The following is a 27,687-nucleotide window of genomic DNA, read 5'->3' as shown; positions in this document are numbered from 1 at the left end:
GCGTGCTGCTGCCCGTCCCTGGAGCTGGCTCTTCTCCAGCTTAATTCAGCTGTCATGAAAGTTTAACTCTCCTGCAGAAGGGAAAAGACGAGTCACTGCGGCCCTGAAAAATGTAAAGGGTGGGTTTGGGGTCAATGGGGGGGGGGGGGTGTTTGTGCTCTATCTTTGTCCTCAGTTTCCCCAGTCCCTGGGGAGGTGCCCAGCACTTTGAGCGAACCCCGGTGGGCTCCGCCAAGTGAACTCCTGCCGCTTTAGCACTTCGCTAACTTTTCTGTCTGCGCAGAAAACCCTTAGAGCAAGCAGCTATCCATCCCATCAGCTCCCAAGTTTTCTTTCCGAGCACAAATCCGGCCCAGGGACTGAGCGCCAATGGCTAAATGCTGCTGGAGCCTGGCTCTGTCCTGCTCCCAGCCCTCCGTATCCTGGCTGTGGGGAGCTGGAGGCTCAGCTTACGCAGAGAAATCCCACGAGTTTGGAGCAGCTTTACCTCTTGGCATTAGACCACGGAAGTACCTACGGAGGCAGCTTGTTGGGGTGGCACGGGGGGTCCCCTGGGCTCCCTTGTGTCAAATTTTTCTCTTTCGCTTAGATGTTTTGGTGATCCTTGTACCCGCACACCGTGGGAGGCTGCCGGCCAGATTTCTGCCTTTAAACAGAGCTCGTTCTCTCTCAATTTTGCAGTTTCTTGCCTTAGAGGACAACTGCAATTTAGTTTTATTTTGCAAAATTTGACATGACTTGAGACTGTGATTTACTGGCCTTGAAGGATATGGTATATGTAACCGTGGAGGGCGTAAGTGGCTTTTCATGGTAGAGGAGTCATAAATTGAGATGAAAAAAAATGAGGGAAACATTACTGTCCAACTTTACAAGGTAGCACTAAGAACAGGACACAGCGAAGCCATCTGTAACTGTCAAGGGTCTTTATTGTCCCTGATTGCGTGCAATAAAGCTCCTGAACGAGACCCGTGGTCTTAAATACGAAGGCAACCAACATTCGAGTGTCTGAAAAGACACAAGATGGCAATCTTTTCAAAAGGACACCCTGGAATATCTCGGGGTTAAAGATTTCCAAGCTGTCAGCTTTCCTCGCTCCGGCACTTGCTGGAGACCCTGGGAAAGGGTCTGCGTCCGGCTCGCTCCATCCGTGGCCACCAGTAAAGGACCCTGAAGGTGTGTGGGGTGAGGTGGAGATCTCCGAGGGCATCAGCACAAGTAGGGCTGGTAGCCCCAGCTGCGTGGCCCAATCCAGACCTGAGCTCAGCATCCCTCCCCTGCTCTTTCATGGCACCCATGCCACGAGATGCAGCAGCTGTAGCCGGTGGTGCTTCTTCTAAGGCTTGTTTTGGCATCTGTGTCCCCCTCTGCCTTCCGTTCCCTCTGTATTTTCCAACAGACACAGATCCGGAGGGATATTTCATCTAGCAAGGAAATTTTAGACAAGGAAGAATAACTTCCTCTTGTATGTTTTGCTTAACGACACAAGAATGGTTTCAGAATTCGTCTCACTTAAAAATTAATTTCCCCTGGTTGAGCAGGGGGAGGTGTGGGGCGGGCGGAGGAATTACCTCTGCTTGGTTTTCATCATTTGCCCGGTGAATATTTCCAGGCTTCTTGGTTTTATATGTTAATTTTCAGCTTAAAGGTTGTAACGCATTGCGATGTGGCAAGGCGACAGGGGCGATGTGACAGTTTCCAGGCTGCTCGTGCTTGTTTTATCTGCAAATGGTTGAATTTGCAATGTGTAATGATCTCTGTAAGGCAGTTAGCAGCGAGATAAACATCAATTTTATGGCTGGGAAAACATAAGGGGTGTTGCACTGAAAAACGAGAGGACCTGAATACCGAAAACTCTCCGACCTCCTCGACGCGGTTGGGTTTTAGCTCTTGCATCTCCGTTGGCTCTTGTGCATCCCGATCCTTCCCGGCGGTGGGTCGGGGCAGGCGAGATGCCGTGGCAGAGCCTGCCAGGATGGGATGCAGCAGCACAACCTTTAGGGGTGGGAGATGCAAATAGCGAGGACTTAGTATTCACAGCCAAGAGTTAAGAGGTTTTGCTGAAGCAGAAATAAAGTAAGGGGAAGACTTCAAAGTGGGTTTTTTGGGGGGGCTTGCTTTGTAATAGGAGCTGGTGCAGAAGGTTGGAGTTACCTTTCTGCTGCAGCCAGACCGGGGACTCATACGGCGCTTTGCACAGACATGCTTTGATTTCCACAAATAATAGCTTTTTGCAGCTCTGCTTCTTCCATGGATACGATGCAGGGTGTAAAATGCTTTTTCTTAATTTGCTGCGTGCCGAATGCCTTCGGAACGCAGTTAATATTCTTGCCTGAGTCTCAAAAAATTAACAGGCGTGTCTGGATGTTGCTGAACGTGACTGTGTAGGTGCCCGGGCTGGGGGCGATGGGAGGGATGGCTCAGTCCCTCGGAGCTGGAAACAACCGAATGCGGGGAAGAAAGGTGCAAAACCATCGGTGACAACTTTAAGGGCGCGAAGTGGCTGCGGGGAAAGGTGCGGTGGTGCCGTGCTGGCCGGATCGAATCCACACGATGGTGCTAACGCAGCGGCTGCGGGTGGGAGCGGGTGGATCTCGGCTGCTTTGGGGGCCACCACCTTCCTCCCACCGGGATGTCCCTGGCCTGGGAAGGCCCCAAATGTCCCCCTCAACTTGAGCAGGGGCTCTTACCGCTCCTTCCCTGTAAGCCTGGCAGGAGCAATCAAGCTAATAAGTTAATTAGTGGCTGTTGAGACGGATGGAGGATGAGGGCTCTGCGCTCCCTGTGCGGGTGCTCAGCCTGCCTGGGAACCCGAGATCCTGCTCCTCCTGGACACTGTTAAGTTTTCCGGGTCTGTGTGACATGTCGTACTCCATCAAATGTCTGACGTGCTGGCAGCGTGTTCAGGGCTGATGTTTTCGCTCGAATATTTAAGATGAGTTTTCACATTTTATGTAGCCCATTTACTACTTGCATTTCTGCTGCGCAGATGTGATGAGAGACAAGCTGGTTTAAATTTTTTCTCTTGGCTGTAGCCAGCCCTGTCAAACTCCCCTGTGCTGTGACATGATGCTGAAGACACCTCCATGAAAAAAGTGTGTGTGCGTGTGTGTATCTATCTCACTTTTCTAGGGGTCTAAAGCTTGGAGATGAACAAAGCTTCCTATTGATGCCATTTAAAAAAATAATAATCTCATCTCAGAACCAATTAGAAACAACATAAATCACCTAAAAATACCTGAAGCTACCTGCATTTCTTCTCTTAGGTTACAAAGATTTCTGATGAGGCTTGGCTAATTATTCTCACCCATTGGGTTTGATGTGGGGGGAACTGGCCCAAGTGTCCGGGGCTGTCTGCGAGCAGAACCCCAAAATGGTGTGCAAACACCCCGAAGGCATGAAGAAAAAATGTTTTCCACCTAATCTTGTTACTGTGACAACAGCAGTGAAACCTTTTAAAGCAGAAAAATACAATTTTTTAAAGAGGTACTGCTCCCTTCAGCTCTGACAGATGCTATCTGTGGCGGGTGCTGCCTGCTTCGCAACCGTCCTCAGCTCGATGGCAGCCCCGTGGCGCAGAGCTTGGGTTACCAAGAAACCTATGAATCCTTTTAAAACAGAAATTTCTTGGCTAGAAGCGATATAGTTAGAGGGTTACCCTTTTCTTTCCCTCTTTCTAGCCTGTCTGATCCTTTTATCTCTGGTTTTTTTCCCCTTCACTTCCCATTTCCCAACTCCTTCCCCAACTCTCTCCTCTTCCAAAGCACTTTTCCGCTTTTCCTTTGAAATTGGTGCTCCCCAGCCGTCCAGTTCAAACCACTTTTGCTCGAAAGCTCGACGTTGCCGGTAGCATTTTTTTTTAATTTTTGCATCTCCTTCCCTACCATGAACCGGTACAGCGTTTCCACTCATCCCAACCGCAAAGCGTTACAACTTGCAGCTGCTTTTATGCAAGTCAAGCTCCCGAGTCTTCCTCGTGACCCAAATGCCCCAGGTTTGGTCACCGACAGCAGCCCGAGGTGCTGGGGCTGCTCTCAGCCTCTTCGTGTGGTGCTGGCTGAACCCTCGCAGGTTCCCAGTATAAATTTGTGTGGTTGCTAGAAAACAGGGTGGAAACATCCAGCAGTCACCTCCTGGCTAGAAACTCAATATTATTAGCCAGCAGCCAAGCGAAAGTACGAGATATACATATTTATACATTAAAAAACGGGATGCTCATGGTCTCTCGGGATATTTTCTAGCTTTCCTGAGACACCTGACCTGTCTCTAACATTAGTTTTACTTTGTTCAAAGTCTCTTAAAGTTTTGAAGGGCAGCTGTCAAACAGATAGGAGATGTTTAATTTTGTTCCAGCAAAGCAGCTTGGCAGCACAAAGACAGCGCTTCCCTGGTTTGTGTTTCTTCCAGTCGGGTCTCGGTACGGCTGAGTGCTAAGGATATTTTTTTATTTGAAATTTTGAATTCTGCGGAGACCGACTGCTTATTTCTTAGGATCACCAGGGAAAAATTTTTACTGTCCCAGCAGGGTGGAAATTTCAAGCTCTGAAGCTATAATATATGTAGTCTTCTAACATCATTAAAATAGGGTTTTTCTGGCAGTGCTGCTGCGATGCAAAGAATACGCTCCTGCCTGTGAATCCCAAATCAATCGGTGTTGCGGTGTCACGGCGGAGGTAATTTGGAGGAAATTTCCCAGGGAAAGCTGGGACTGCAAAAAGTGGAGGGGGGGAAAAAAAAAAGGGAAAAAAGAAAAAAAGCTGTTTTTCTGCGGGTCATCCCATGTTCTTCTGTGCTGCCCTCAGGCTGAAATCTGGCTGCTGGCACTCAGACGGAAGCTTTGGGGGTTAGGAAACCGCGCGTGCTTTCCCTGGCGAAGGGGGAGAAAATGGCACGTCGCTAGGCTGCTGGGCGGAAGATGCTAGTTCTTATATCTAGCTTTTACCGTGGGTTTTTTTTTATGATGCCATTTGCCTTAATTTACTCCTTTTTTTGGTTTTTAAGGTTCCCAGGGGAGTTTGGGGAAGGGTGTCCGGGCAGGAATCCCCAGTCTCTTATAGGGTGAGGCCATCCTTGTGCTATGAGAACGTAGGTGAGGCAGCGCTGGGCTGGACCCCAGCTCCATCCTGCCCAAATTCTGCCCCAGGCGGGTGGCTGGTGGGACAGATGTTATTTGCTTGAGCTGCGGATGAGTCTGCATTAACCCAACAGCTCAGCCAGCGGGTTTTATTTATTAGTTAGGAGGTGTTAGGATGTAGAGAGGAGGATACATATCTCATGGTGTTTAAAAAAAACCCACAGGTGAAATATCTGGCTTTTTTTGAGCTTGGAGGGCTGCGTGCTCCATCTCTTGGAGGAGAGGAGACCCAAGTGATGGGGAAGGTGACCCTCGGGGATGCAAACAGCAGCGCAAATCCCCCCGGGGGCCGAGGGGGTCGGTCTGGGGCGGAGGAGCGGAGGCTGCCCTTTGCCCCCCCCGGCAGCCCATGTGGCAGTGGACTTTGGCAGCGGCGCCCGGGGAGCGGAAGAAGGGCCCCGGCAGGCTCCGAGCAGGTGTGTGCGGCTGCTGCGGGGGGCGGACGGCGGTGGGAACCCCCGGCTGAAAATTAGGGGGGGGGTCCTCGGTGGGACCAAAATTGTGGGTGTCTGGATGCTCATGCCTGGGGGCTGTTCAGGGCAAGGATTTCACTTGGAAGGGGTGTAAACTGAGCTGCCTCTGTTCAGACCCAAGTGTCTTTCCCCAGCCCTGAAATTACCCCAAAGAGCCTTAAATTTTGAGCGTGAGGGGGGTGACAAGCGGTTCAGACACCATCTGGCCATCCGCCCGTATCGGGCAGGTTCCCGAGCCGTTGCGAGGGCAATTTGGGTACCGATGCTGCAAGAGGAGACGTGGGGGGCTCGAGGGTGGTGTCCCCCCGGCAGCTGGGGCTTCACCCCTGTGTTGCCCTGGGCTCTCCTTAGGGTTTTCTCTTCTGTGTGGGACCATTATAATTAAATCTGGTGTCCGCTTGAACCGCTGTGTTCTCGCTGGAGCTGAAAGGCAGGAGGAAATCCCTGTTTCCACCCCATCTCATAGCTCCCACGAGCAAATCTCCATTTCTCCCTGCCTCTGTCCCTACTAATGCCTTTGAGAATAACTCTCCTCATGCTGCCCGTAGCTTTGCCAACATCCCTTCCCCTACCATGTCTAAAACGGGGTTTCATCGCCTAGTCGCAGAGGTAAAGCTGATTTCTCACCTGCTCAGGGAGGCTGTGAGCTGTGGTGCTTTGCCGGGGTGTAGGAGGATGCAGAGCTGGATGCCTGTTGTGTTAAAAAATGGACCGTTTCATCCTGGTGTTTTAAGGGGAGTTTCAAGTTTAGGCAGATGTGGAGATGGCTTTTCCTTGCCTCTGGGCGTTGTGGAAAGGATGCTGAGTTTCCAGCAGGCTCCCAAAAGCAGAGAGTAGATGGCAACAGGCTTCACGGGGGGCTTTGAGGGGGGTGAAAAGCTGCTGATCAAACGCGCTGTGATTTCTGTCATTGCCTGCAGGCCACTAAAGCCATTTGGGACTTAACCTCCCCTCCCACCCCAAAACCAGAGAGGATCTTGCTGGTGAGCTTGCAATGGACCCCCGGGTCCCTGCCCAGCCACCCCAGCCCTGGGAGAGGCAGGCAGCCCGGGGGGCGTGGGGAGAGGCGCATCGTGGCCCCCCAGCACAGCCCAGGCGGCAGCTACTCCGCGCGGGACCCCCACCTCGGCCCGGCTCCTGGGATGGGGGTCACCTTCCCGGCCGTCCCTGGGATGAGGGCCACCACCCCCGGAGGGATGCCCACCGACCGGTTTCCGGGGCCGAGTACTTTGAGAGCAGCTACCCCAACAGGCCGTATTCCAGGTGAGAGCTGCCCAACCTTGTGACGCTCGGGCTGAGCCCCCTCCTTGTAAACCTTCTTAAAATAAAATTTGACCATTTGACCGCTCTTATAGGCTTGGACTTGGGTCCTGCCCTTGTAACCGTGTAGAGGAAGCAGCGAGCAGGCTCGAGGCAGTATGCAATTAGGTGATGTCCAGCTATTAAAACAGCTGGTGACTTTAATATTTAAGGCTGCGTAGCAGTTGCAGCTCCAGTTTCTTCTTACAGCCGTGACTTCTGCGGTTGCCATTTTACAGGCTTTATCTCGGTCCTGAGGTGCGTTTTTCTTGAAGGTTTGATTAAATGTGGTTCTTCTTTACTAAGTGCAAGGTGAACAATAAAAATATAAATGGTAATATAGGAGCAAAAGCGAGCTTGCAAGCTCAGCTGCTGAAACAGCAGAGGGTGGAGGGATAAAATGTGGACTAGAGGATGTGCGGAGAAAGAGCGTCGAGTGCTCCAGCAAATTTGGGTTGATTTGCCTGAGTTATTGCCCTCGGTGAGTTATGGCACGGATACGCACGCAGGGTTTTGTGCTGAGGTGGTACGATGATGCTCTGGGAAGGGGGAGTGTGGCACAGGGGTGACCAAACCGCTGCACAAATGGTGAAGGGTTGAGGTGCATGAGTGCTGGGTGGGCAGCTGGGGGCAGGGGGAGACCCGCACTGAGCTGTGCGGGGGACACAGCAGCTCCAGAGCTTGGCAGAGAAGGTGCCCTTGGGGGACCTCTCCTAAAATGTGGGTGAAAGTTGATCCCCATGATAAGTCCACCTCATCGAGCTGAAATTGGGCATCTCTTGAAACTGCAGAGCACAGCTTTCCCGCAGATGAGGATGGGAAAGGGTCCAAACCTCCTGCTGTTCCTTCCAGGTGTGATGCTGGACCAGTTCCTGGCCCTGCTGTTGAGCAGGGGACCTGGCTTTATTTCCATCACCCTTTCTGCCTCCAAAGATACTGTCCAGGGCATGAGTCTAACCCTAGATGTGGTCCAGAATCTGCAGCGGTACCCTTTCTCTCTCAGATTAAGTATGTTGTGTTTCAGGCAAGGATATGAAGACCCCCACTGGCAGTATCCAGCAGCCAGCTATGGGGATGACTACGCCTACCAAAGCCACCAGTGGCAGCCGGTGCGCTGGCAGGATGACAGAGGTATGGGCTTCTCCTTTGGGTCTGGGAATAGAGGCAACTTGCTGCTTGCAGAAGAAGCAATACTTTCCCTAGGACGGGTTGTTCTCCCAGGGCTTGCACATCTCCGGGGCTTGCTCCTGGGCCGTTAGTGCTGTTCTCATGGAGCACGGCCCCGAGTTTGCATTTGGAAGATGTGAGCAGGAACTAGGTGTACCCCAGGGAACATTTGATCTGCATGGCTAACAACTTGTCATTCCTGGTTCCAGGCTGAACTCGATGATGCTGGTGGTGATCAGGGTGGCTGGGGCCTTGTTTTTGGTGTTTCTGGAGTTCCTGGCCTGAAGGAAAAAGGGGAGGGAGGAAAGGACATCAGTGCTATGTTGGCAAACACGTACAAGGCTTTATCATACCTCCAACTTGCCAGGTTAATTTGGAAGCAAATGGGGTGTGCATGGCAAATTGTCTGACTTATTGCTTTTCTTTCGCAACTTCATTATGGCTTGTTGCTCTGGAAGGGCAATGCTAAATCTCGATTGTCCCTCTAGACTCGAGACAGGGAGAGCCTTACGGCAAGAGTATCAATTACCAGGACCAGCACTACTACAGGGGTTACCACCCCAACCTGGTTGCAACCCCCCCAGGGCAGGACAGGTAAGGATCAGGGGTCTGGGCATCACCTGGTACAACCATTTACTGCAAAATTAGCAGGTTTCTGGCTGGTCCCAAAAATCTCTGACCTTCAGGGCATCTCCTTTTGCTCCCTTCTGCAGGACGCAGACCTACGACTCCTATGAGGAGAGATACGCCTCGGCTGCCCGGCCTGAGTGGGCAGGGGGAGAAATGCTCGGCAGTGATTCAGGGGAGGTCGGTGGCCAGCCCCAAGAGGTAACCTCGAGATGGGCAGGGATGGGACAAAATTCTTAGGGATATCCCAGAGATTTTGGGAGCATTCCATGCGTCTCCTCCAGCTGAGGCAGTGGCTGAGGAGAAAAGGGCTGCTTGGCTATGTTGCACTCAGTGCTTAGCGGTCTCTGGGGATTGTTATAGTGGGTTATTGGTATTTATGAACTCTCCTTCTGCTGGGTTGTTCTTCCCCAAGCATGGGGCTGTACACTGCTTCCACATGGGGCCAAGAGCAGGACAGAAGTCCGGGCTTGGTGGGATGCTCTCCTGCATCCTCCCTAGCCAGCCAAAAGCTGTGTCTTACTTTCAGCTCTATCCACCAAGGTCTGCTCCATCACACTTGGTCCCAATCACTGTGTTTTGTCAAAGAACAAATTAAAAGATCAAGTCAAAGCTGCTCTGGCAGTTTTGCTCCTGGGCACATCTTTTTTTTTTTTGGATTCCCAAGCACTGTCGTCTGACTGCAGGGCTAGGAAAGCTGTTGGGCTAGGACAGTGGCTCATGTAAATCATTTTAAAAGCCATTGGATATGACTAGGGTATGTGCCATGATGAACTTAAGATGCTCAAGAGTGAGGTGCTTAGATGGGAATCCACTGTGCTGTTCTTGCTGGGTGCTTTATGGTGCATCAGAGCTGGTGCTGGGAGCAAAAAAGCATCGCTGTGCTGTTTCTCAGCAAGGTTTGTGTTTTCTCCCTTCCTCGCAGCCCTCGGGCCAGCCCAGCCTGCTCCTGCAGTACCGGGAGTCGGGGCTCAGCTCCAGCAGCTACGAGCTCAGCCAGTACATCCACGATGGTGCCGACCACTATGACCCCACGCTTTCGGGGAGCTGGAGCCCAGCACAAGCAGGTGAGGTGTGATGGGGTCCTGGCACCTTCTGACGAGGGGAGAGCAAGGAAATAAATAGCTGGTGTTAGGAGATTTGCTGTCTCGCAGCTTGGTCCTTTCCTGGAGGAGGTTGTGCAGGAGCAAGGTGTGACCAGGGGGCTGCAGTGTGGGTGCACAGTCTGGTGGCTCTGTCCTGGTGGGTGCAGGAGCTGTCATGTATTTGTCTTCTGCTTTAGGGGATGGTTCTTGCATGGTGGGGGGGTGGTGGTGTCAGTGGAGGGCTACTTAATTTGGGGGGTCAGGTTTGGGACCTGGTCATGTCCTCCGTAGTGGAGGTGGTGTGGGGTCTGGGTGAGGGGACTCACAGTGGCCTGTGTGTTGTTGCAGGGGGGCCTTTGGTGTCCACCCCAGCAGTACCCCACAAGTTCCCGCTGCCACACGTGGTGGTGTGCTTTGGAGCTGGAGGCCAGCTGGTGTTGGTGTGTCCCCACCACCCTGCCGAGGGGCAACTAGCCCATGTCGAGATACACAGCCTGGAGGTACCCCAGACCACCCTTGGTTCCCTCCCTGGAGCAGCCCCTTCTGCCCCAAGTGATGCTAACACTGTTTGTCACCAAAACAGCCTCCTTAGCTGCCTTCCTGTCCCCTGCTGCCATCTCTTCTCAAGCCCACATGGCCTGTTGAGTCTGTGTTGTATTAGCCCCTCCCTGGGTATTGCTTTCAGCCTTTGGGCCCTGTGTCCCGCTCCTTCAGCTCCATAACCCTTGTGTTGTCCATAACCTGTTCACAGAGAACCCCTCTGATGGGGACAGATGCGGTCCATGCCTCTCTGAAGGACAGATCTGCTCACCATCCTCAGGTCCTCTGATATGGAGCCCATACCCATCCCCTGAGCCTACCATAGCATTTTCCCCTCCTATTTTGCCTCCTGAAGGAGGCAGATGCCATCTCAACAGGCATTTCTTTCCTGGACCTTAGCATTGAGGTCCTTGTTGATCATTTAGGTGTAACCCCCATGTGCTCTGGGGTTGCCTTAAGATGGCACAGCATCACTAGCACCATTGGACCCTCTGCCAAGGCACTGACTTTCAGCTAGCCCAGCTGGGGCTGGCCTGATTGCTGGAGTCTGGCTGCTATTCTTTTTTTTTTAGGTAATCCTTCATGACACAAAAGAGCTGGAGGAGCTAAAAGCCTTCCCGGGGCCCCTGGCCAGGTATGCCACATGGGCAGGTCCAGGAGCTGCATCCTCCTGGCTGTGCTGGCACGGCTGGCCTGGGAGCACCTCTCCTTTGGAGGAGACATGAGCTCAAGGCAGACTTTGGGGTCCCCATGGTTTTGGGAGATGATATCTGCAAAGGCCAAGTCTGGGTTCAGATTAGGAGCCCATCCTTTTTGCCGTAGTATAAGTTGGCTTGGAATGTGGGAGATTTGGGATTTTTTGAATATTCATAGGGTGTGGGTTTAGTGTGGTTTGTATGTCTGACCTTATTTTGTATTCATGCCCCAGAAAACTGATTTTTTGGGAGATCTCTTTGGATGTCTAAAGCCCTGAGGCCACCTGTGGTTTAGCTTTTCCTAAGGTTTTTGTCCCCTGGGGCTGTTGAGCACGGCAGGGTCAGGCCCTTTATGCATCTTCATCCGGTGTGAACCTGGGGATGAATCATGGCATATTACATCAGGTTGGCTCTGTATCGTACTGGCTGCACCAGCGTGTCTTCTGGTCGCTTGTAACCAAAGTGGGGAGAGAAAAGGAGTGTGCAAGAGGAAAAAAAAAAAAAAACCAAAAACAAACCACTGAGCAAAAGTTGTGTATGCCCAGAAGCTGGGTAGAAGACTTGGAGGTTACTTGTGCTGAAGGGGATGTTGGTAATATCCATATATATGTTGGTGTGATTGAGCCAGGATAGTGTCCCTGTCCCCTGGCTGATCTTGTCTCTCAGCCGCCTTTTCTTTCCAAATGTCTGATTTTTCTACTGTAAGACAGCAGTTCTGCCTGGTTTGCATGTAGCTTAAAGGTTTCTGCTTCTGTTTCGGACCCGAAGGGTTTATGTGGTCACAAGCATGTCTTTCTCCCTGCACTGTGCCAGTTAGTCAAAGATACTGCCCGTACGTGTGCCTGCTCCCACAGCCTCGGATATCTGCATCTGTAACAGCAGCGCAGCTGAGCAAAACTGAGGCCTTTGCAGGTGGATGGATGAAAATATTATCAGGAGGACAGAGAGAGGGTTTGAGATGCCCTCTGCAGCCTGAAACACAGGAATCTGCAGAGAGTCATAATAAGGATCAAATTTAAGCATTTTTGAGCTTGGCATGGCCAAGATGATGTGTGGTTGTTGATGCTGGGGAACTTCTGCCTCTCACCTTGAATCTTTGGCATCCCCATCAGCAAACCTGGGGACGCTCTGAGTCTGAATGATGTCCTAGATTGCTTTGCCTTGGGTTTCTTTTGATGCCTTTCTTTGCTGTAGGGAAGATCTGCACAAGGTGGATGTGATGACGTTTTGCCAGCAGAAGATAGCCACGAGCTGTGATCTCTCAACACAGAGAGGCAGAGATTCAGCTCTTCTCTGGAAACTCCTGGTCCTCCTCTGCCGGCAGAATGGGGTAGGTGTCCCATGGGAAGGGGATGACCCTTTTGATCTTAAAGTGAGACAACTTATATGTCCTTTATTGTCCCTCTTGATCCAGTTGCTCTTTTCAGGGGAGTGCACCTCAAAAGCATCCCATTCCCACAGTACCATCAATCAGTTTGGTTCTGCCTGGATATCTGGAGCAAACCCTTCTCCTGGATTGCTTTTCATCCTTGTGAACTACCAACAACCCAATGCTATGGCAGCTCTGAAAGGGACTGTTGCCACTTTCATGAGGAGCCAGCATTTACGCTTAGAAGGGGATTATTCCCTTAACCCAATGAAATCCACCCAATCTAATCTGTGGCTGCTTGCTGGAAGCAGATGAATAACATCTTCAGAGCGAGTGCTGTGAAGGTCTTGCTAGTTGTGCTGAATCCTTTGCCCTCCAAAGGGCGGCTGGCCCTCTAGTTGTGCTGGTGGCCAAGGCTGGTCTTGCTGGGGAGATGTGCTAGGGTGAGGGTAGGAGTGTAAGGGTGTTGGACTAGAAGTGCTGCCAGCCTTTGCCCATGGGTCAGTCTCCATGGGCCTTGCTCTTTGCTTTCTCTTTCACAGTCCATGGTGGGCTCGGACGCGTCTGAGCTGCTGATGCAAGACTGCAGGCGCCAGAAGTACAAGAGGCAAAACCCCGCGGCAAACCTGATCGGCCTGACGGATGACGAGTGGGTGTCGCGTCAGCCAGGGACACTAGACCTCATCACAGGGGAGGTCCCTCCTGTTGTGGAGACGCAGGCACAGATAGTGGAGAAGTTCACCAAACTCCTCTACTATGGCAGGAAGAAAGTAAGTGGTGAGTGGGATCCAGGACACAGGGCTGACACTTGTTCTTGGCCCCTTTGGCCTCTTCAGGTTTTAAAAGGAAGGGTGGTTAAGAGATGCCTTGTGGTCACGGTATCAACCCTTCAAGCTGTTTGTCCAACAGGGCTTATGGCTGTGATTTCCCACCGTTGGGAACTGGGATGGGGCCCTGAGTGAAGACAAGATGCAGAGGCTTTTACCAGCACCGTGGGTTTAGTTGCAGCTGTGTGATCTCAGGGGATGCCAGAGGCACAGGGAGAGAGAGGAGGGTTGGATGCAGAGAAGCTTGGGTGCCCAGGCTGGTGGGCACAGTGGTGGATTGTGAGCTAACAAGCAGCACAGACCTGGAAATCCAGGAAAGACAATATTGCTACGAAGGTCCCGGTTCTTGTCATTGTGCAAGGTAGAAAGACAAAGGGGTCTTTGTGAATGTGGAAGAGGTTTTTTTGAGGGTATTGGTTAAAGCCAGAGCAGTCATCAGAGCTCGTCGGTGAGCAGAGGGTCCCCTGGCAGAAGAAGAGGGCAGGGAAGTGGAGTTAGTGCACACCCTTTTTCTTCTTCACCTTGGCTGCAGGATGCTCTGGTCTGGGCCATGAGAAACCAGCTGTGGGGCCATGCCCTCTTCCTCTCCAGCAAGATGGACCCTCGGACCTACAGCTGGGTGCTCACCGGGTAAGTTGGGGAAGCTAAAGCAAGGGATGATGCTCTGGGAATGGCTTTGCCAAGCCTGTTATCCCTTCAGGTGCCCTCAGCCCCAGTGCACTGAAAAAAGAGCATTGATTTCAGCTGGACTCTTTCAGAAAGTGTGAACAGGAGAGAGGACATCCATCCAGATGGGCCTGAGTCCTTCTGACTTCCTGAGGGGCAGGAGAAACCAAACGGGCTGGAAAGCAGAAGGAAAGCCATTCCCTGGAGATGTGGGGTGGATTTATTCTGAGTCCTTGGCTTTGCCCTTGCTGCCCTAGCAAAGGCAGCTGTTGGGGTAGGGGGAGCTGAGCTATCTTCATTGTGATCCAGCCTGGTCTGACCTGTTCATCCCACTTGTATGAATGTTTTCTGGTGGAATTAATGTACTCAGTCGGGATTGGGTTGATCCCTTCAGGGAGAGTTAAGCAGAAATTTTCTGCTTGTGCAACCCAAATCCTTTTAAGAAGGTTTTATCTGGCGTTGTCCTGGAGACTTGCCTGCTCTGGAGGTAATGCAGATGATCATCAGATGATCATCTGACTTCTCTGGGAAGCTCCCCAGGACACTGCTTTCCTGGCGTGTCTGGGATTTGCCCTTGGAGGTAAATGAGGGTTTGGGGTCTCGGCACAGCAGCCTTATCTCTGCTGTCTCCTTGCAGGTTCACCAGCACGCTGGCCACCAACGACCCCCTGCAGACTCTCTTCCAGCTCATGTCGGGAAGGATCCCCCAGGCAGCACTGGTCCGTGAGCGAGAGGCTGACCCAGCGTGCACACCCCCATGCTGTCACCCACCTCATAGTGACCATCTCTGCTCACCTTCTCTTTCTCTTGTCTCCCTCCAGTGCTGTGGGGATGCCACGTGGGGAGACTGGAGGCCCCACCTGGCCGTGATGTTGTCCAACAAGGTTGGAGACATGGAGCTGAACCACCGAGCCATTGTCACCATGGGAGACACTTTGGGTGAGCTGAGGCCATTGTGAGCAGTGAGGTTCCTGTTGTCTTGCTGGGTGGACACTTGCAATGCCTCTCCCTCCAGAGTTGCAGCACCTGTGTGGTGGCAGGGATGAAGTGTGGGTGGATCCTGCTGCTCTTCGTGTTGGCAGACGAGTCTGGCTCAGACACATCCATTAGCTGCTCTTTTGGAGACACGTGGAGTGCCTGGACCCAGGGAGGGCATATGAAGCTGCAGGGACTGAGACTTGGTCCTGGTGGTGGGGACCCTTGGGGATTTTTCATGCCAATAATGGCACCCTGCAGACCTGGAGCTGGAGCCTGCTCAGGCTCCCCTGGTCCTACCACTGAACTGAAACCCCCTCCTAGGTACAGAAAGCAGCAATTGAGGGAAAACAGACAAAAAACAGGGAGAAGGGAGGGTGCGGGGTCTGAATGGGCAGGGAAGAAAAGGAAGCACTTGGGTTTTCATCTGAGCTTAGAGGCCTCCAAAACGATGCTGACTATGCAATGACCTCTCTTTCAGGACTGTTTGTCTTTTTTCCTCCCTTCCAGCTGGCAGGGGAGCAGTTGAAGCAGCTCATTTCTGCTACCTGATGGTCGATACTCCTTTCAGTTACTTTGGGGCGAAAGCAGACCGCATGGCTCTTCTGGGCAGCAGCCACCGGTGAGTGAGCCCAGGCAGGTGATGCCCTTGCCAGGGTGACGTGTCCAACCTTCTCCCTATCCCCGGGATCTCACTTTTATGCAAAAGCAATCTCTGTGGGGTTTTACTGCTCTTCATGTGAGCTTTGCCCTGGACCTCTCCAGCTGCGGGCTGGCACAGTGGTGGAGCTGTGAATCTGTGGGGCTGTCTGGGTGGGGGGAGCTCTGCTGCTTGCCGAACCAAGCCCTCTCCTCTGCAGGCAGGTGTTCACCCAGTTTGCCAGGACAGAGGCCATCCAGCGGATGGAAATCTTTGAGTACTGCCAGCAGCTACGACAGCCCAAATCCTTCCTGCTCCCCTTCCAGGTAGCGGAGATGCACAAGCACATCTGGTGCAGGAGCTCAGACCTGCCCCAAAATGTGCATCCATCCCCCTGAAGCCAGGGGTTCAGGCTGTTCTACAAGGCTCGTCCCCTCACTGGGACGATGGGGAGGCTGTCCTGGCTGAGGGGCTCCTCCAGGGCAGGGCTTTGGGCAGGTTTTGGGGCACGGTGTGTTTGATCGGTACATTCTCAGGCCTGGCTCCCCTCCTGCTCCCTGGGCAATGGATGGGCCGTTCACGTTGCCGGTAAGTACGTGGCTGCTGCCGCCTCGGGCGCCGCGCAGATCAGGTGGATAAGTGAAGATGGTGGGCTGGTGTGCTCCATGCTCGTCTGCTGGTCTGGCCTTGCGACAGCACCGTGGTTCGTGGAGCATGGCTGGACTGCCCATGGGGATGAGTGGGGTGCCCCCAAGTTGCAGGAGACCCCTGGGTAGTGAGACCCATGACCCAGGGTGCTCTGAGTCACGTTGAGATGATGTGCCAGGGCAGAGGGCACCTGTGGGCATCGGCATCTCCTCGCTCTCTTACTTCTGCTCTGCTTCCCTCTCCCGAGGTGTACAAGCTCCTCTACGCCTCTCGCCTGGCTGACTACGGGCTCCCAGCCCAGGCCCTGCAATACTGCGAGCAGATCGCTGCTGCGCTCCTGGGCCAGGATCCGGCCAGCCACCCTGTCCTGGCCCAGCAAGTGATGAAGGTGAGTCTCGGAACGCCCGGGCATCCTTGGCAGGGTGGTACCCATTCAGCACTCGGTGTGTTGGGAAGCATCCTCGGGCTTTCCCCGTGGCTGGGGGTGCTTGGCAGCTCTGAGCAGCCCCCCCCAGGGTTTGCTGCATGGCATGTGCTGAGCGCAGCAAAGCCAACACCTCCGCGGGGTCTCTAATACCCACGGATTTAGGGTAGAAAACAAAGGAATTGTGTTGACTGCCAATTAGGAGCAGAGTTATTTGGAAGCAAAGAATGTTTTCTACGCTGGAGGGGCTTTTTGAACTTCTAAATGGAACAAACTTAAGCTGAAGTGTGAGTGCTTGACGCTTCCCCCCTCAGCACATCATCCCACAGTTGCATTTACCTGCCGGGGGCTTTTTTTTGGGGGTGATAGTGAACAGGAGCATGTCCCAGCTTGTATCCCTAAGCCCAGCTCCTCTGCTTCACAAGTGGGGTGCCGGGGCAGGGAGGGGAGAAGCAAAGTGCCCCAGGTCCCCCAAACAGGTTGGGGGCTCAGACGAGCGGGTCTGACCACTCCGCACGCATCACTGGGGCAGTGCTGGGGCTGCTCGAAGCCTTCCTCCATCGGGAAGGGGGCGAAAGCCATGGCGCTGTGAGATGAGGGGCAGCAGGGATGCCTGCCTGAAGCAGGTGCTGTAGAAATTGCCCAAAACTCAGCTGGCGCAGCCCCCCACCCCGTCGTCAAAACCTATTTACTGTCTAACAGCCTCTCAGATCTACCGTTCTGCTGGGGATAATGCTTCTCCTGGGAGAAAACACTTTCATCTGAAAAACTAGTGCATTCGTAGACACTCTTGTCTTTGATGTTTTAGACTGTGTTACAAATTATGATACACATTAGTGTTTGATTAAGACTTCCCCTCTTTTGAAGCTGGGGACGATATACAACCAGGTGCTGGTTCATTAATATTGGATCAAAGTGCACATTAGCTTTTGGATTAAACATTCCCCCCGTTTAGGAGTAATCATGCTTATAATTTCCTCTTTCCTGCAATTGATTTAGGATGAACACATGTGTGTTTGCAAAGAGATGGGACGGTGGGTCTGGAGGTAGTGCAAGCTCCTGGCTGGGTGCTGGGTTACTCCGCTCTCCAGGACCAGTCCCTGTCCCAAGCTGGGCTCCGGCTGTGCGGGGCGTGTCTTGCTCTAACATCCCGGATCTGGGAAGTGTGTTTTGTGCTGGTTTGGACTTTGTTTTTAAAAACTTTGGGAGTAGGAAGAAATGGGTGATGGGGATAGCTGAGACCTGTGTGGCTGCGGAGGGTGGCTCAGCTGCAAAGTCACCTCTGGATGGCTTTTGGTGGCCCTTGATGCGGCAGCGTCGTAACGAAGCGCAGAAGATAAATGAGCACGAAGGAGCAGGGAGGGAGCTTGATAAATCCCCAAGAAGTGGGTCGATACCAGTAAGAGAAAATTCAGTAAATACTCGGACAGAGTGCGGTGCTTTGAGTGTCAGCTCCCCTCATCCAGCTGTCTTAAAACTGGACCCTTGCCTAAGCAATTTCTCCAGACTGGGGTTTAGCTCCGCAGGGAGCCCTCCATCTCCGCTGGGCTGGTGGGATGGGTGGCCCCAGAAGACCCTCTTGCTCCGATGGTAGCTGGAGCCCCATGTTGTTGAGATGCTTGCAGCCAGGGCGGCACGGACCCCGCTCTTGCCGGAGAAATTAAATACACAGCAGCAATACTGCAGAGAGGGACCTGGGGGAGATAGTGGAGCATGGAAAAAATACCGAGCAGCAACATAACAGGATGCTCTTGCAAAAAAAAAAAAAAAGGAAAAAAAAAGCCAATTTTATAATGTTATTCTGGGTAGTGAGAGCAAGAACGGCATGTGTGAGACAAGGAGGTGATAATCCCCCCCGTGCTCAGGTCTCGGGGGTCTTGGCTGGGGCACTGTGCCCTGTTAGGGATGCTGCACCCGGAGACAGGGCCAAATTGGAGCAAGTGCAGAAGAGAAGAGCAGGGGTGATAAGAGATTGAGGGGAAAATGACCTCTGCAGAAGGCCTAAGGGTTATTTTTCCCAGGCAAGATATGCTGGGGGAGGAAGGGGAATGGGGGATGTGATAACAGCGCTCTGGCATGCAGGAGGCTGCTTTCCAGGGCATGCTGCCTGATTGTCCCTGCAGCTTCTGGGGGAGCAGGAATCGAGAGGCTTAATTTGCAGCAGGGAAGATTTCACTTAGATATTAAGAAAAAACTCTTTAGCTCAAAGGACACTAAGGACCAGGCCTGGGAGGCTGTGAAATCTTCTCCTTGGAGATTTGTAAGTGCAAATCAGACAAACACGGGCTGGTGTGAGCACGCAGGACTCTTCAGCGTTGGCAGATGGATCGGGTAACCTCAGAGGGTCCCTCCCAGCCCTGTCTGTTTTCTGTGTGGTTATTAGCGATGGTAATGCTTGTTGCAAAGCCAGGTGAGGAAATGGCCGGGTGAGCCCTTAGCTCAAACCCTACCGGCTCCCATCCGTCCTTGTGGGGCAGGTATGGGGCTGGCGCACAGCCCCGGGAGCTGGGCTGATCCTGGAGTTCCTGCTGGGGTATCCTGCAAACCCACCGCTGCCCTGGGCTGGCTGTCAAGTGGGATTAAAGGTGCTCCTTTACCTCCGGGGAGAAAAGGATAGTAACAGTTACCTGCCTCTCTGATGCGAGGAGCATCTTTGATGTGAATATTTCGACATCTCTGCGGAGATGGCTGATACAGCCCTGCTGGGAGGCTCTCTGCGGGGCACGGGACAGCCCAGCGCCTCTCCACAGCAATGCAGGAGAGGGAATAAATCTTGCACAAGAGACTGGTGTTGCTTTAAGCCCCACATTGTAAAAAAGTGCAGCTCTGGTGCTATTTTTCCCCGGGCCTGTGCCCGGCCATGTGAAATTGCTGCGAGCGTCGTTCTCTCCCCCGTGGAGCTGAGATGTGTGACGAGCCCGGTTGCCCTCCTGGCTCTGCAGCTAGCCGAGCGGCTGAAGCTCTCCGACCCGCTGCTCATGGAGATGCCGGAACAGGACGAGACGCTGGAGCCCGACTGGCTGGAGCAGCTCCGAGCCTGCTGCCGGGAGTGGGAGGTAAGGAGGAGCCGGGATGCTGGGGGGCAGCCGGTCTGCGTTGTAATTTGTCTGCAGAAGCATCTTCCCCCTCTGCCCTCAATCCAAGGGGACAGGTACGGAGGTGCCAAGGTTGTTGTTACCTGGGCGCCTTTCCCCTTGGCTTGTGAGCTTGGAGATGTGGTCTCTGCTGTTGGACCTGCAGCTTCAGTAGGAGCAGGGGGGTTGCAACACTCGAGGGTGTGAGCAGCACGGGGCGAGGTGCTCCTTGTCTTAGCTGAAGGAGGGCGGTCAGGGGCTGCTGGGTGAATGATCATCTCTGGTGATCTCTCCTTGCAGAGGACACTGGCAGGGCACCACCTTGCAGACATGTGCTCTTGGGTCCTTTAACTGTGGTCCGATCCTTGGAGTAACGCTATTTGTTCAGGTTTCAAGTCTGCTTTTGTGCCCTTTTCTGTCTCCAGTTTCCCCTCCTGCCTGCTCCGGCAGGGCGGCAGTGCTGCAGCCCCCTTCCCTCGCTGGGAGAGCTGCGATGGTGCTGGTACGGGTCTCACCTGTAACCTGGGCTCCCGCAACCCACGGTGGGGTGTGAGCACCACGCTCTCCTCTACATTGGCTTCATGGTTTCCTTAGTCTTTGCCCTATGCCAGCCTTTCTCCATCTGTTTTATCACATTTTCCCCTCTGACTCCCTGCAGGTGGAAGACAACCTCCCTCCAGAGGTGGTACCCGCTCAGCCAGGGCTTTCCTGGACTGCCGCATCGATGGCAGGTAAAGAAAACACAGCAGCAGGTTGCAATCACCCTGACAGGCTTCTCCGCATGCGGAGTCGTGTTGCCTCGGGCTGGGATGCAGCTCCCTGCTCCCTGGAGCATTTCTCAGCAGCTGCTCCTTGCTCCTTACCTACCCCTAGAGCTTCAAAATATTGCTCCTGCCCGGATGCACCCCTCCGGCGTGGGGGCTGCTGGGGATGGGCTGCAAACAGAGGGGCTGATGCTCATGGCCTTCATATGAAGTCTGAGTAATTGAGCCTAATTACTGCAGCTTCAGGAGTCCCCTGTGGGTGCTGTGGGAGGAGGAGGGGGAGCGGGTGGTAGGATGAAGCATGTGCCTCCTGGCCGAGCCTCGAGGGAGACGGCCCCGTTCCCAGGCAGACCTCTGAGGATGCAAACTGAAGCTGAACTAAGGGGATTTCACACTCGCAGAGTGAAAGATTTGGGAAGGAGCTCGTCCCTCTGCATGCCAGGCTGCAGCGTGCCTGTTGGCAGCGTGTCCATTGGGATGTCCCATCGAGGAGAAGACAGTGGCTGGTGACTCACTGGTGTCGCTTCACAGCCACCTCGGTCAGCAGGACACCCCGGCACAGCCTGCTGCTCCTCACGGCTGCTCGGATCTAGCGTTCTGCTGAGAACGCCGGCACCGATGGGTGGACAATAAAGGCTGGTGCAGACAGGATAAACCACAAAGTCCTCCAAGCCGTTTCTTCCTACCAGCTTTCCCCGCTGCTGCCAAATTCCTCTTCAAAGAGCTCTCCCAGGCAGTAAAAAGGATCATCAATCCTGATTGCCTTCTGCTGCTATGATGGCTGAGGCTATGATCATCCTTTCCTGGAAAAAAGTCGTGGGTATGATGGGATGGCTTCTCCGAGTGGCCAGGTCTGCTCCATGTGGTCTCCACAGCTCACTTTGCTGATGCTTGGCCCTTTTGTTCCTTGAGAAGGCCATCCAGAGCCACCATCTGAGGGACCTGAATGCAGAGAAAGCTGGCTTGGTGCCAAATCCATCCATCCTGGAAAGGCAGAGCCCAAACAGAGGTGCTAAGCTAGGATCCACGTGGTCACGGTGACCTCCCTCTCTGTCCTCACAGCCTGGGCTGTCCTCCCAGACTTTTTCCGGCTGAGCTTGCTGGGCAGCATGGAGTCGAGCATCCATCCTCCTCCCCGTGGATCTTGAGCATCTCCAGGCTATGTGGGAGCAGCTCGCGGGAGCAAAGCCAACCTTGACCGGGCTGGAGGTGATGCCAGCAGGCAAAGCAAAGCGTTGTGTAGCACCGCATCCAAGAGGTGCCATAGTCTGTCCCCGGGCTCAGACTCACGGGGTCCAGGTCCTGCCTGGTCGTGTCTCACGGTGATGGGAGAGAAACTTCCCAGCACCCAGCGTGTTTCTGGCCGGAGGCTGCGGAGCTGGAACAGGCAGGGCACGCACCTGGGACAAACAGCAGCATGCTGCCTGCACCGTGTCTAACACCAGACAGAGCATCGTGTGTGTGTTAAAGAAAACAAACCCCACTTGCTCAACCTGCCTTTCAAACAAAAAAAACCCAACACCCCAACCCTGAATAAATCTGCCTAAAGCAAGAAACTCATCTGTGGGTGCTCCTGTGGAGCAGGAATGAAGGCTGCGGCTTCCCGGTGAATTTTCTTTCCTGCTCAGGGTGTGCAGCCGGAGTGGAAGAAAAGGCTGGAGGCTCCCGGGCTCCTTTGAGCTGCTGGGTGCGTGCCGTTCGTGCTCCGTCTCTTTGCTTCCACAGCGTTCCCCTTCCGAGTTCATTTGCAACCTCAGGCACGTTCCTGGGAGGTTCCCCCCATCTTTCACAGCCCACCTTCCTGGAAGCCCCTGAAAAGTCCCTGCTGTCATGCCATGCCCTACCTCCTCCCTTGTCTGCATGTGGTCCCCAGGGTCCCTCCACCCCCCTGGCTCCTGCTCATGTATTAAGGAAAAAGGGAGAATTGTGTGCAGCAGCTGGACAAAATTATAAATACCAGGGTAGACTCCTGAGGTGTGTTATTTTTGCAGATAGAGAGCCCGGCCACGAGCTTCCCCAGAGTGAAGGCTACCAGTATGACCAGTGGTACCAGCCCATGCCACCCCAGGGACCCAGCTCCCACGAGGACGCATCTCTCCGGCCCCCAGCACCCGCTCAGGTCGCAGCATCGCCGCTGCTCGGCGTTGGGCAAGAGCTGCAGCTCCCCACGCTCGGCCCAGGGACGGCCGCCCCTCCGGGAGGGGTTTTTGCTGAGCCCCTTCCGCAGGTGGTGCCACCGGCAGGTAAGCGCTCCAGCCTTGTTTCTCCACAAAAATGCCTGTCCCCAGCTAGTAGCAGTGGGATGGGGTGTCCCTCCAACCTTGCCCAGATGTGGAGCCACGCTTGCCCCGGTGCCGTGCGTGCAAACTGCGTCCACCAGCGCTGACTGCCCTGGGCAGGTGGGTCTTCATTTTTTGGAAGACCTTGACCAAAGGAGCAAGGGAAGGCTTTGGGGGTTGGTGGCAGTGCTGCTGCTTCCCTGCCGGATGGGAAAACCGGCTTCCCGTCCTGCAGCGCAAGGCAGGCTTATGAGATGCACGGGAGCAGCCGTGTGGCTTACTCCCTGGTGCTGGCATGGGCAGGGCTGGGGGCCGGGATGGCCTCTTGCATCTCCTGGTGGGGGTCATCTTGGCCACGCAGCCTTGCTCTGGGGTGGGATGATAGGAGCACTGAAAATCCCTCTGATAGACGCGGCAGGAGATTCTCGGGCTGAACCCTGACTGTGTCCTTCCCTCTGCCCCACAGGAGAAGCTGGGGAGCCCTGGGGTGCCCCGCTGTCCCCCGGGGGGGTGCAGCCATCCCTCCCAGCAGAGCAGGTGAGTCAGGGTGACCATCCCACTGGGGGCCGTGGGCGGATTTGGGACTCGCTGGCTCATCCTTCCACGCACTTAACTCACATGGAAACCACCTTCATGGTACCAGCCAACCCCTCGGGGACCTGGCAGGTTAGGGTAGTCCTCTCCAGCTTCCTACCTCTGGGATCATGGGCACCCCGCTGTGGGCACCCCACCTGCTGTGTAAGGGACACGGGGGTCCCTGGGGACCCTATCTGTTCCACCTGGCATGGAGGAGTCCCAGGCACATTCTGGTCATGCTTGGGTGGCTCCTCTGGGAACACCAAGCGTCAGGTCTGATCTCTAATGCCAGGAGGAGTTAAAGGCAAGGGCTCGGACCATCTCGGAGAGCTCCACCGTCTCCTTGGAAGATGACAGCCGGCCCTCCTTGGAGAGCGCAGCCGAAGATGCCGCCGAAGAGCCGGCGCCAGCAGAGGCGGTGAAGCCGAGTGAGGATAAGGTGAGTGTGCCAGAGCCGATGTGAAGCCTCGTGCTCCAAGCTTGTCTGTCCTCAATGCCTGCCGTGCCTGCCCTGACCTGGGCAAAACTGTGCCTGCTCTGGGCTGGCGTGGGGGACATCTTGGGTGGCTGTGACATCCTCCCCTTCCATGCCATTTTTGTTGACTGTGACTATCTCCATTTCCCAGAGCTCCGGATTCAGGTGGTTTGGCTGGTTTCGGTCGAAGCCCACCAAGGAAACTTCTCCCAAAGCTGCGTCCGAGACGGCCTCGGACTCCCCCTCGCCAGGACCCCAGGTAGGGGATGAAAGTCTGTCCTGTCCCCAGGTGACACCCAGGGTTACATCCATGGGGGGACAGGTGACACGTCTCCCCCTTCACCCACTATTTCTTCCTCCGTCCTTGTGCAGGTGGCTGGTCCGTGCTGTTGCACAGCTGCTTCATGGCCATAGCTGCTCTGTGTGGGGACAGAGCGGGACCGGGTGCCCTTTTAGCCTTGAAGTGAACCCTTGATTAATAATAATTGTAAATTTATAAAGCCTCTTTGATCCGGGAGGCCCTCTGAGCGCTTGGCAAACTCTGCAGGGATCGCTTGCCCTCCGCCGGAGCGGAAAGCAGCAGCTGCGAGCGGCACCGCTCGGCCAGGTTTTAGGAGCTGAAGGGAAGGAAAAACCTCTTTAATTGGAAGAGCAGCAGGGAGGGAAGCAGCCATGCGTGGTTACCCCAGCCCTGGCTGAGTCCTTGGGGTGTCACATCCCCAACTGCAGGCCGATGGTGGGCTTGGAGGTAGATGTTGGAGTGAGATCCTCCCCTGGAAGCTTTCTCCTGGTTGAGAATGACCTATGGTCCCAGAGCAGGAAATTTTGGGATATTCTTCCAAAACTAGCAGAAGATGAGGAGCAGAGGGCCCTGGTGGCCCCTTACACTGTACGCAGGCTTGGTGTCCAGCCTCCTGCCTAATTTTAAGCTCTCCAGGTAGTTTAGCTTTGTGACGAGTTGCTTGCCCTGACCCTGTAGCCCCTCCTTAGCTCGTTTGCCAGCAGCTCTTGGGGTACCCCTCCAGCAGGATGGGCGCGGAGCGGTTCCCCGAAGGCGTGGTGTGGTATCTGGTGCAGAGGTCTTCTCACCACGCAAGGAGCTTCTGCTCTAAACGTGTGGATGTGGTTTCAGGAACGGGTGTCGCCATCCCCACCCGACACTCCTCTCGAGGCTGGGACAAGCCCTTTGGCTCGGTCGCCATCCATAAATCCCGGTAAAAGCCGCGGGGTCCCCTCTCCCTGTCAGCCTTTTAGAAGCTGCTCCTCTTAATTTTAAGGTTTTTATGGGTTTTTTTGGTTGCACGCTCCAGGAGGAATGCAAGGTGAAAATACTTTTCCTGTTACTCCACTGTCCATTGAGATGAAAGGCTCGTGGGAGTCAGGAGAGCAGGTGAGGTGTATTTGTGATGGGGGGGGGTGTCTGAAATTGGGGGGTGGCTGTTAAGTGTGTCTCCTTTCACCCCTTCCAGACCGGGTCCCACGAATCTCCCCCACCGGTGGGGACAGTCCCCCTCTTCAACCCTGTGCAGGTGTCTCAGGTGAGAGCACCCTCCTGGGGTGTTACTGGATGTAGGGCTGGGGGTGGCTTCTGGTTTTTGGGGTGATGCCAGATTGCGTGCAATCTGCTGTATGGGCGGGGGATACAGGGGATACCAGCCCCTGGGTACGAGAGCTTGGCGTTTGTTAGAGAATAAATTGTGAGGATAGTGACAGAGCGGGAGGGAATGCTTGTGACCACATCCTGATGACAAACAGATCCCACATTTTTTTTTTTGGGGGGGGGGGGTACATCTCTCTGTCCTTACGCTGTCACCTCTCTGCTCCCCAGCTCGCCGCTCCAGCTCGACCCAACCAACCCAGGCTGCTTTCCCAGCGCCGCTACCCCAACCCTCTGTGAGCGGAGAACCGGAGGATTTGGGGGGTGGGCAGCAGAAATCAATAGCAGTGACTGTTTGTGGAAAGTATTTTTTTTAAGTGAAATGGTGTTTTGTGATTATTTTGAAGAGGGGGGGCAGAGGTTGGGCCCGCGGCCCCGAATGACGCGTTGCGTCGTTCGGGGCCGCGGGCCCAACCTCTGCCCCCGGTTTTGTGGGTGTTGGGGTGGATTTATGTCATTTATGTCATAAAAGTGAGAGAGAAAAAGGGTGTCCGGGGGAGAGTAGTCTGAATTGGGTTGTAGGGCACTGCCCCACCTCACCCATTGGACTCAACGATCGCCGGCCGTGAGTCTGTCTCAAAGCACCGCGGGGGCCACGGGCATCCACCGGGGTTCACGTCATTAGACAGAACCTGCTTCGGTTTCTCCTGCCCACGTTTGAGCCACCGTAAATGACGCGGCGCCCCCCCTTGCTGGTGGCTCACTCGCCCGATCGTGGGCGGGGCTCTGCTAGAGCCGTTAAGCGGCCCTTCCCTCAGACCTTCCCCGAGGCGGGGCCGGGGTGACAGCGCACCCAGTGGGTGGCCTCGGCGGTGAGCTTCCCCCGGACGCACTAAATACCGCCTTCTCTTCTATATATATACTCACTTCTCTCTTGGCTTTCAAGTCAGGGTGAGCCATCGTGGCACCCAGCGTGCACTGCGCCGCATGCTAATTTAGAACAGCCCATTGGTCAGGGGAGGAGCTGGGGGGGGTGTTCCTTCGCGGCCGCTGAGGTGCGGGGCCTGAGCCCACCCGTGACGGGCTACGCGGCCAAGACTTGTTTGTGACAGGCTGTGGGGCGCCCCCTTGTCCCTTGTGATACAGGTGGGGCTAAGAATTGCTTGTAGCTGTTGGGTCGGGGCCCACTCGTGATGGACTGTGGGGCTGAAGCCTGCTTGTGATAGGGTGTGGGGCTGGGGTCCACTCGTGACAGGCTGGGAGGCCAGAACCTGCAGGCTGTAGGGTTGGAGTCCACTTGTGAAGGGCTGTGGGGCTGTGGCCTGCCTGTGACGGGGTGGGGGTGGGGGCAAGACCTGTTTGCACCCAGCTGTGGGGTTGGGGCCCACTCATGGCAGGCTGTAACCCACTCGTGACAGGCCGTGGGGGGTAGGCCCCACTCATGGCAGGCTGTAACCCACTCGTGACAGGCCGTGGGGGGTAGTGACCACTCACAATGGAACGCTCTGGGGAGGTGCAGCAGGGGCTGAGGCGGTGGGTGAGCCTGTGTGGTGAGGGCTCCCTGGGCCGGGCTCAGGGCTGCTGGGGCAGCCTGGGGCCTGTCCACCCGGCTGAGTGGGGTGCCCAGGCCGTGCAGCCCTGCAGAGGAGTTCCTGGGGAGCCCTTATCCCTTGCCACCCCTGTCCCATAAGGAACACAGGTAGATTACTTTAAAACACTCCCAGAAACACCGAGCCTCCTTAGCTTTGTTTTACTGGCTGTAAAGAAGAGCCCTGAGTGCTGCTTACTGGCCTCTATCTCCTCCCAGGGCCGGGTGCCCCCATGTTTGGCTCACAGGGCTGCACAGGTGGAAGCAACTGGCTGAGATCCCCGGGATGCTGCGCTGGGGTGAGTCTGGCTAATTGCAACACACAATTCCAGTGGGTTTCCTGGGATGGGGCTCTTAATCCTGGGATACTTCAGCCTCTCTGGGAGTGGGGAGAGGGACCCCTGGGCTGCACTGGGGCTGCACCCCTCCTGGGTGTCTGAGCTTTGGGCTGTAGCCCTGTGTCTTTCTGTCCCAGCTGCAGGACGCTGTGGGCAGCGGTGCTCATGGGGCAACCCTTTGTGGGGTCAGTAAGTTGCTTCCTTGGCTTTGTAAGGGCTATTTGCTGTTGTTCAGTCTTCTGAGTTGATTTACATGGTCTGAGCAGCATGTAAATCTCTTACCTTGGGCCTTAAACATCCCGCTTTTCTGGGATCAAACGTGGTCTGTGCTGGTCCTTGGGCAATCTCTTTTTTATAGAGGAAAATGATAAACACAGGGGACTTCTTGTAAAAGCTTGCAGATCCGGCAAATTTTAGAAATAAATCTTTT

At 54.5% G+C, this 27,687-nt stretch overlaps 1 protein-coding gene and 1 long non-coding RNA gene across 11 annotated transcripts in view; both read left to right on the top strand.

Moving 5' to 3' along the window:
- Nucleotides 1–5,518: 5,518 nt before the first annotated feature.
- Nucleotides 5,519–25,696, top strand: SEC16B (SEC16 homolog B, endoplasmic reticulum export factor). Of its 4 annotated transcripts, none has more exons than XM_054834421.1 (27): nt 5,519–5,547; nt 6,525–6,867; nt 7,928–8,034; nt 8,559–8,664; nt 8,784–8,898; nt 9,623–9,764; nt 10,131–10,282; nt 10,895–10,956; nt 12,212–12,347; nt 12,929–13,156; nt 13,746–13,843; nt 14,517–14,598; nt 14,701–14,818; nt 15,365–15,476; nt 15,719–15,820; nt 16,031–16,082; nt 16,390–16,530; nt 19,509–19,622; nt 20,299–20,371; nt 22,396–22,647; nt 23,150–23,220; nt 23,552–23,698; nt 23,886–23,993; nt 24,867–24,948; nt 25,045–25,124; nt 25,204–25,272; nt 25,563–25,696. In XM_054834421.1, the coding sequence occupies exons 2-27, from the start codon at nt 6,599–6,601 to the stop codon at nt 25,629–25,631; spliced, it is 3,087 nt and encodes a 1,028-aa protein (XP_054690396.1). In that variant the 5' UTR covers nt 5,519–5,547; nt 6,525–6,598; the 3' UTR covers nt 25,632–25,696. The 4 variants fall into 4 exon arrangements, with proteins under 4 accessions (XP_054690396.1, XP_054690397.1, XP_054690398.1 ...); XM_054834422.1 differs by having other exon boundaries at nt 23,555–23,698; nt 25,563–25,690; XM_054834423.1 differs by lacking the exon at nt 16,031–16,082 and having other exon boundaries at nt 15,715–15,820; nt 25,563–25,690.
- Nucleotides 25,697–26,359: 663 nt separating this feature from the next.
- The window catches only part of LOC129209276 (uncharacterized), a 91,237-nt gene continuing 89,909 nt past the window's right edge, over nt 26,360–27,687 (top strand). For 6 of the 7 annotated variants that reach the window (XR_008578030.1, XR_008578031.1, XR_008578027.1 and 3 more), the window contains exons 1-2: nt 26,361–26,477; nt 27,139–27,218. This is a non-coding gene — a long non-coding RNA (uncharacterized LOC129209276). Of the gene's footprint in view, nt 26,478–27,138; nt 27,219–27,687 lie in introns of all 7 variants that reach the window. The other variant, XR_008578025.1, reaches the window with a different exon arrangement.

This window comes from Grus americana, chromosome 8, assembly GCF_028858705.1.
Source record: "Grus americana isolate bGruAme1 chromosome 8, bGruAme1.mat, whole genome shotgun sequence".
Classification (NCBI taxonomy): domain Eukaryota; kingdom Metazoa; phylum Chordata; class Aves; order Gruiformes; family Gruidae; genus Grus; species Grus americana.
Note: the sequence above shows the minus strand (reverse complement) of the source record. Positions and strands in the feature narration are given on the sequence as shown.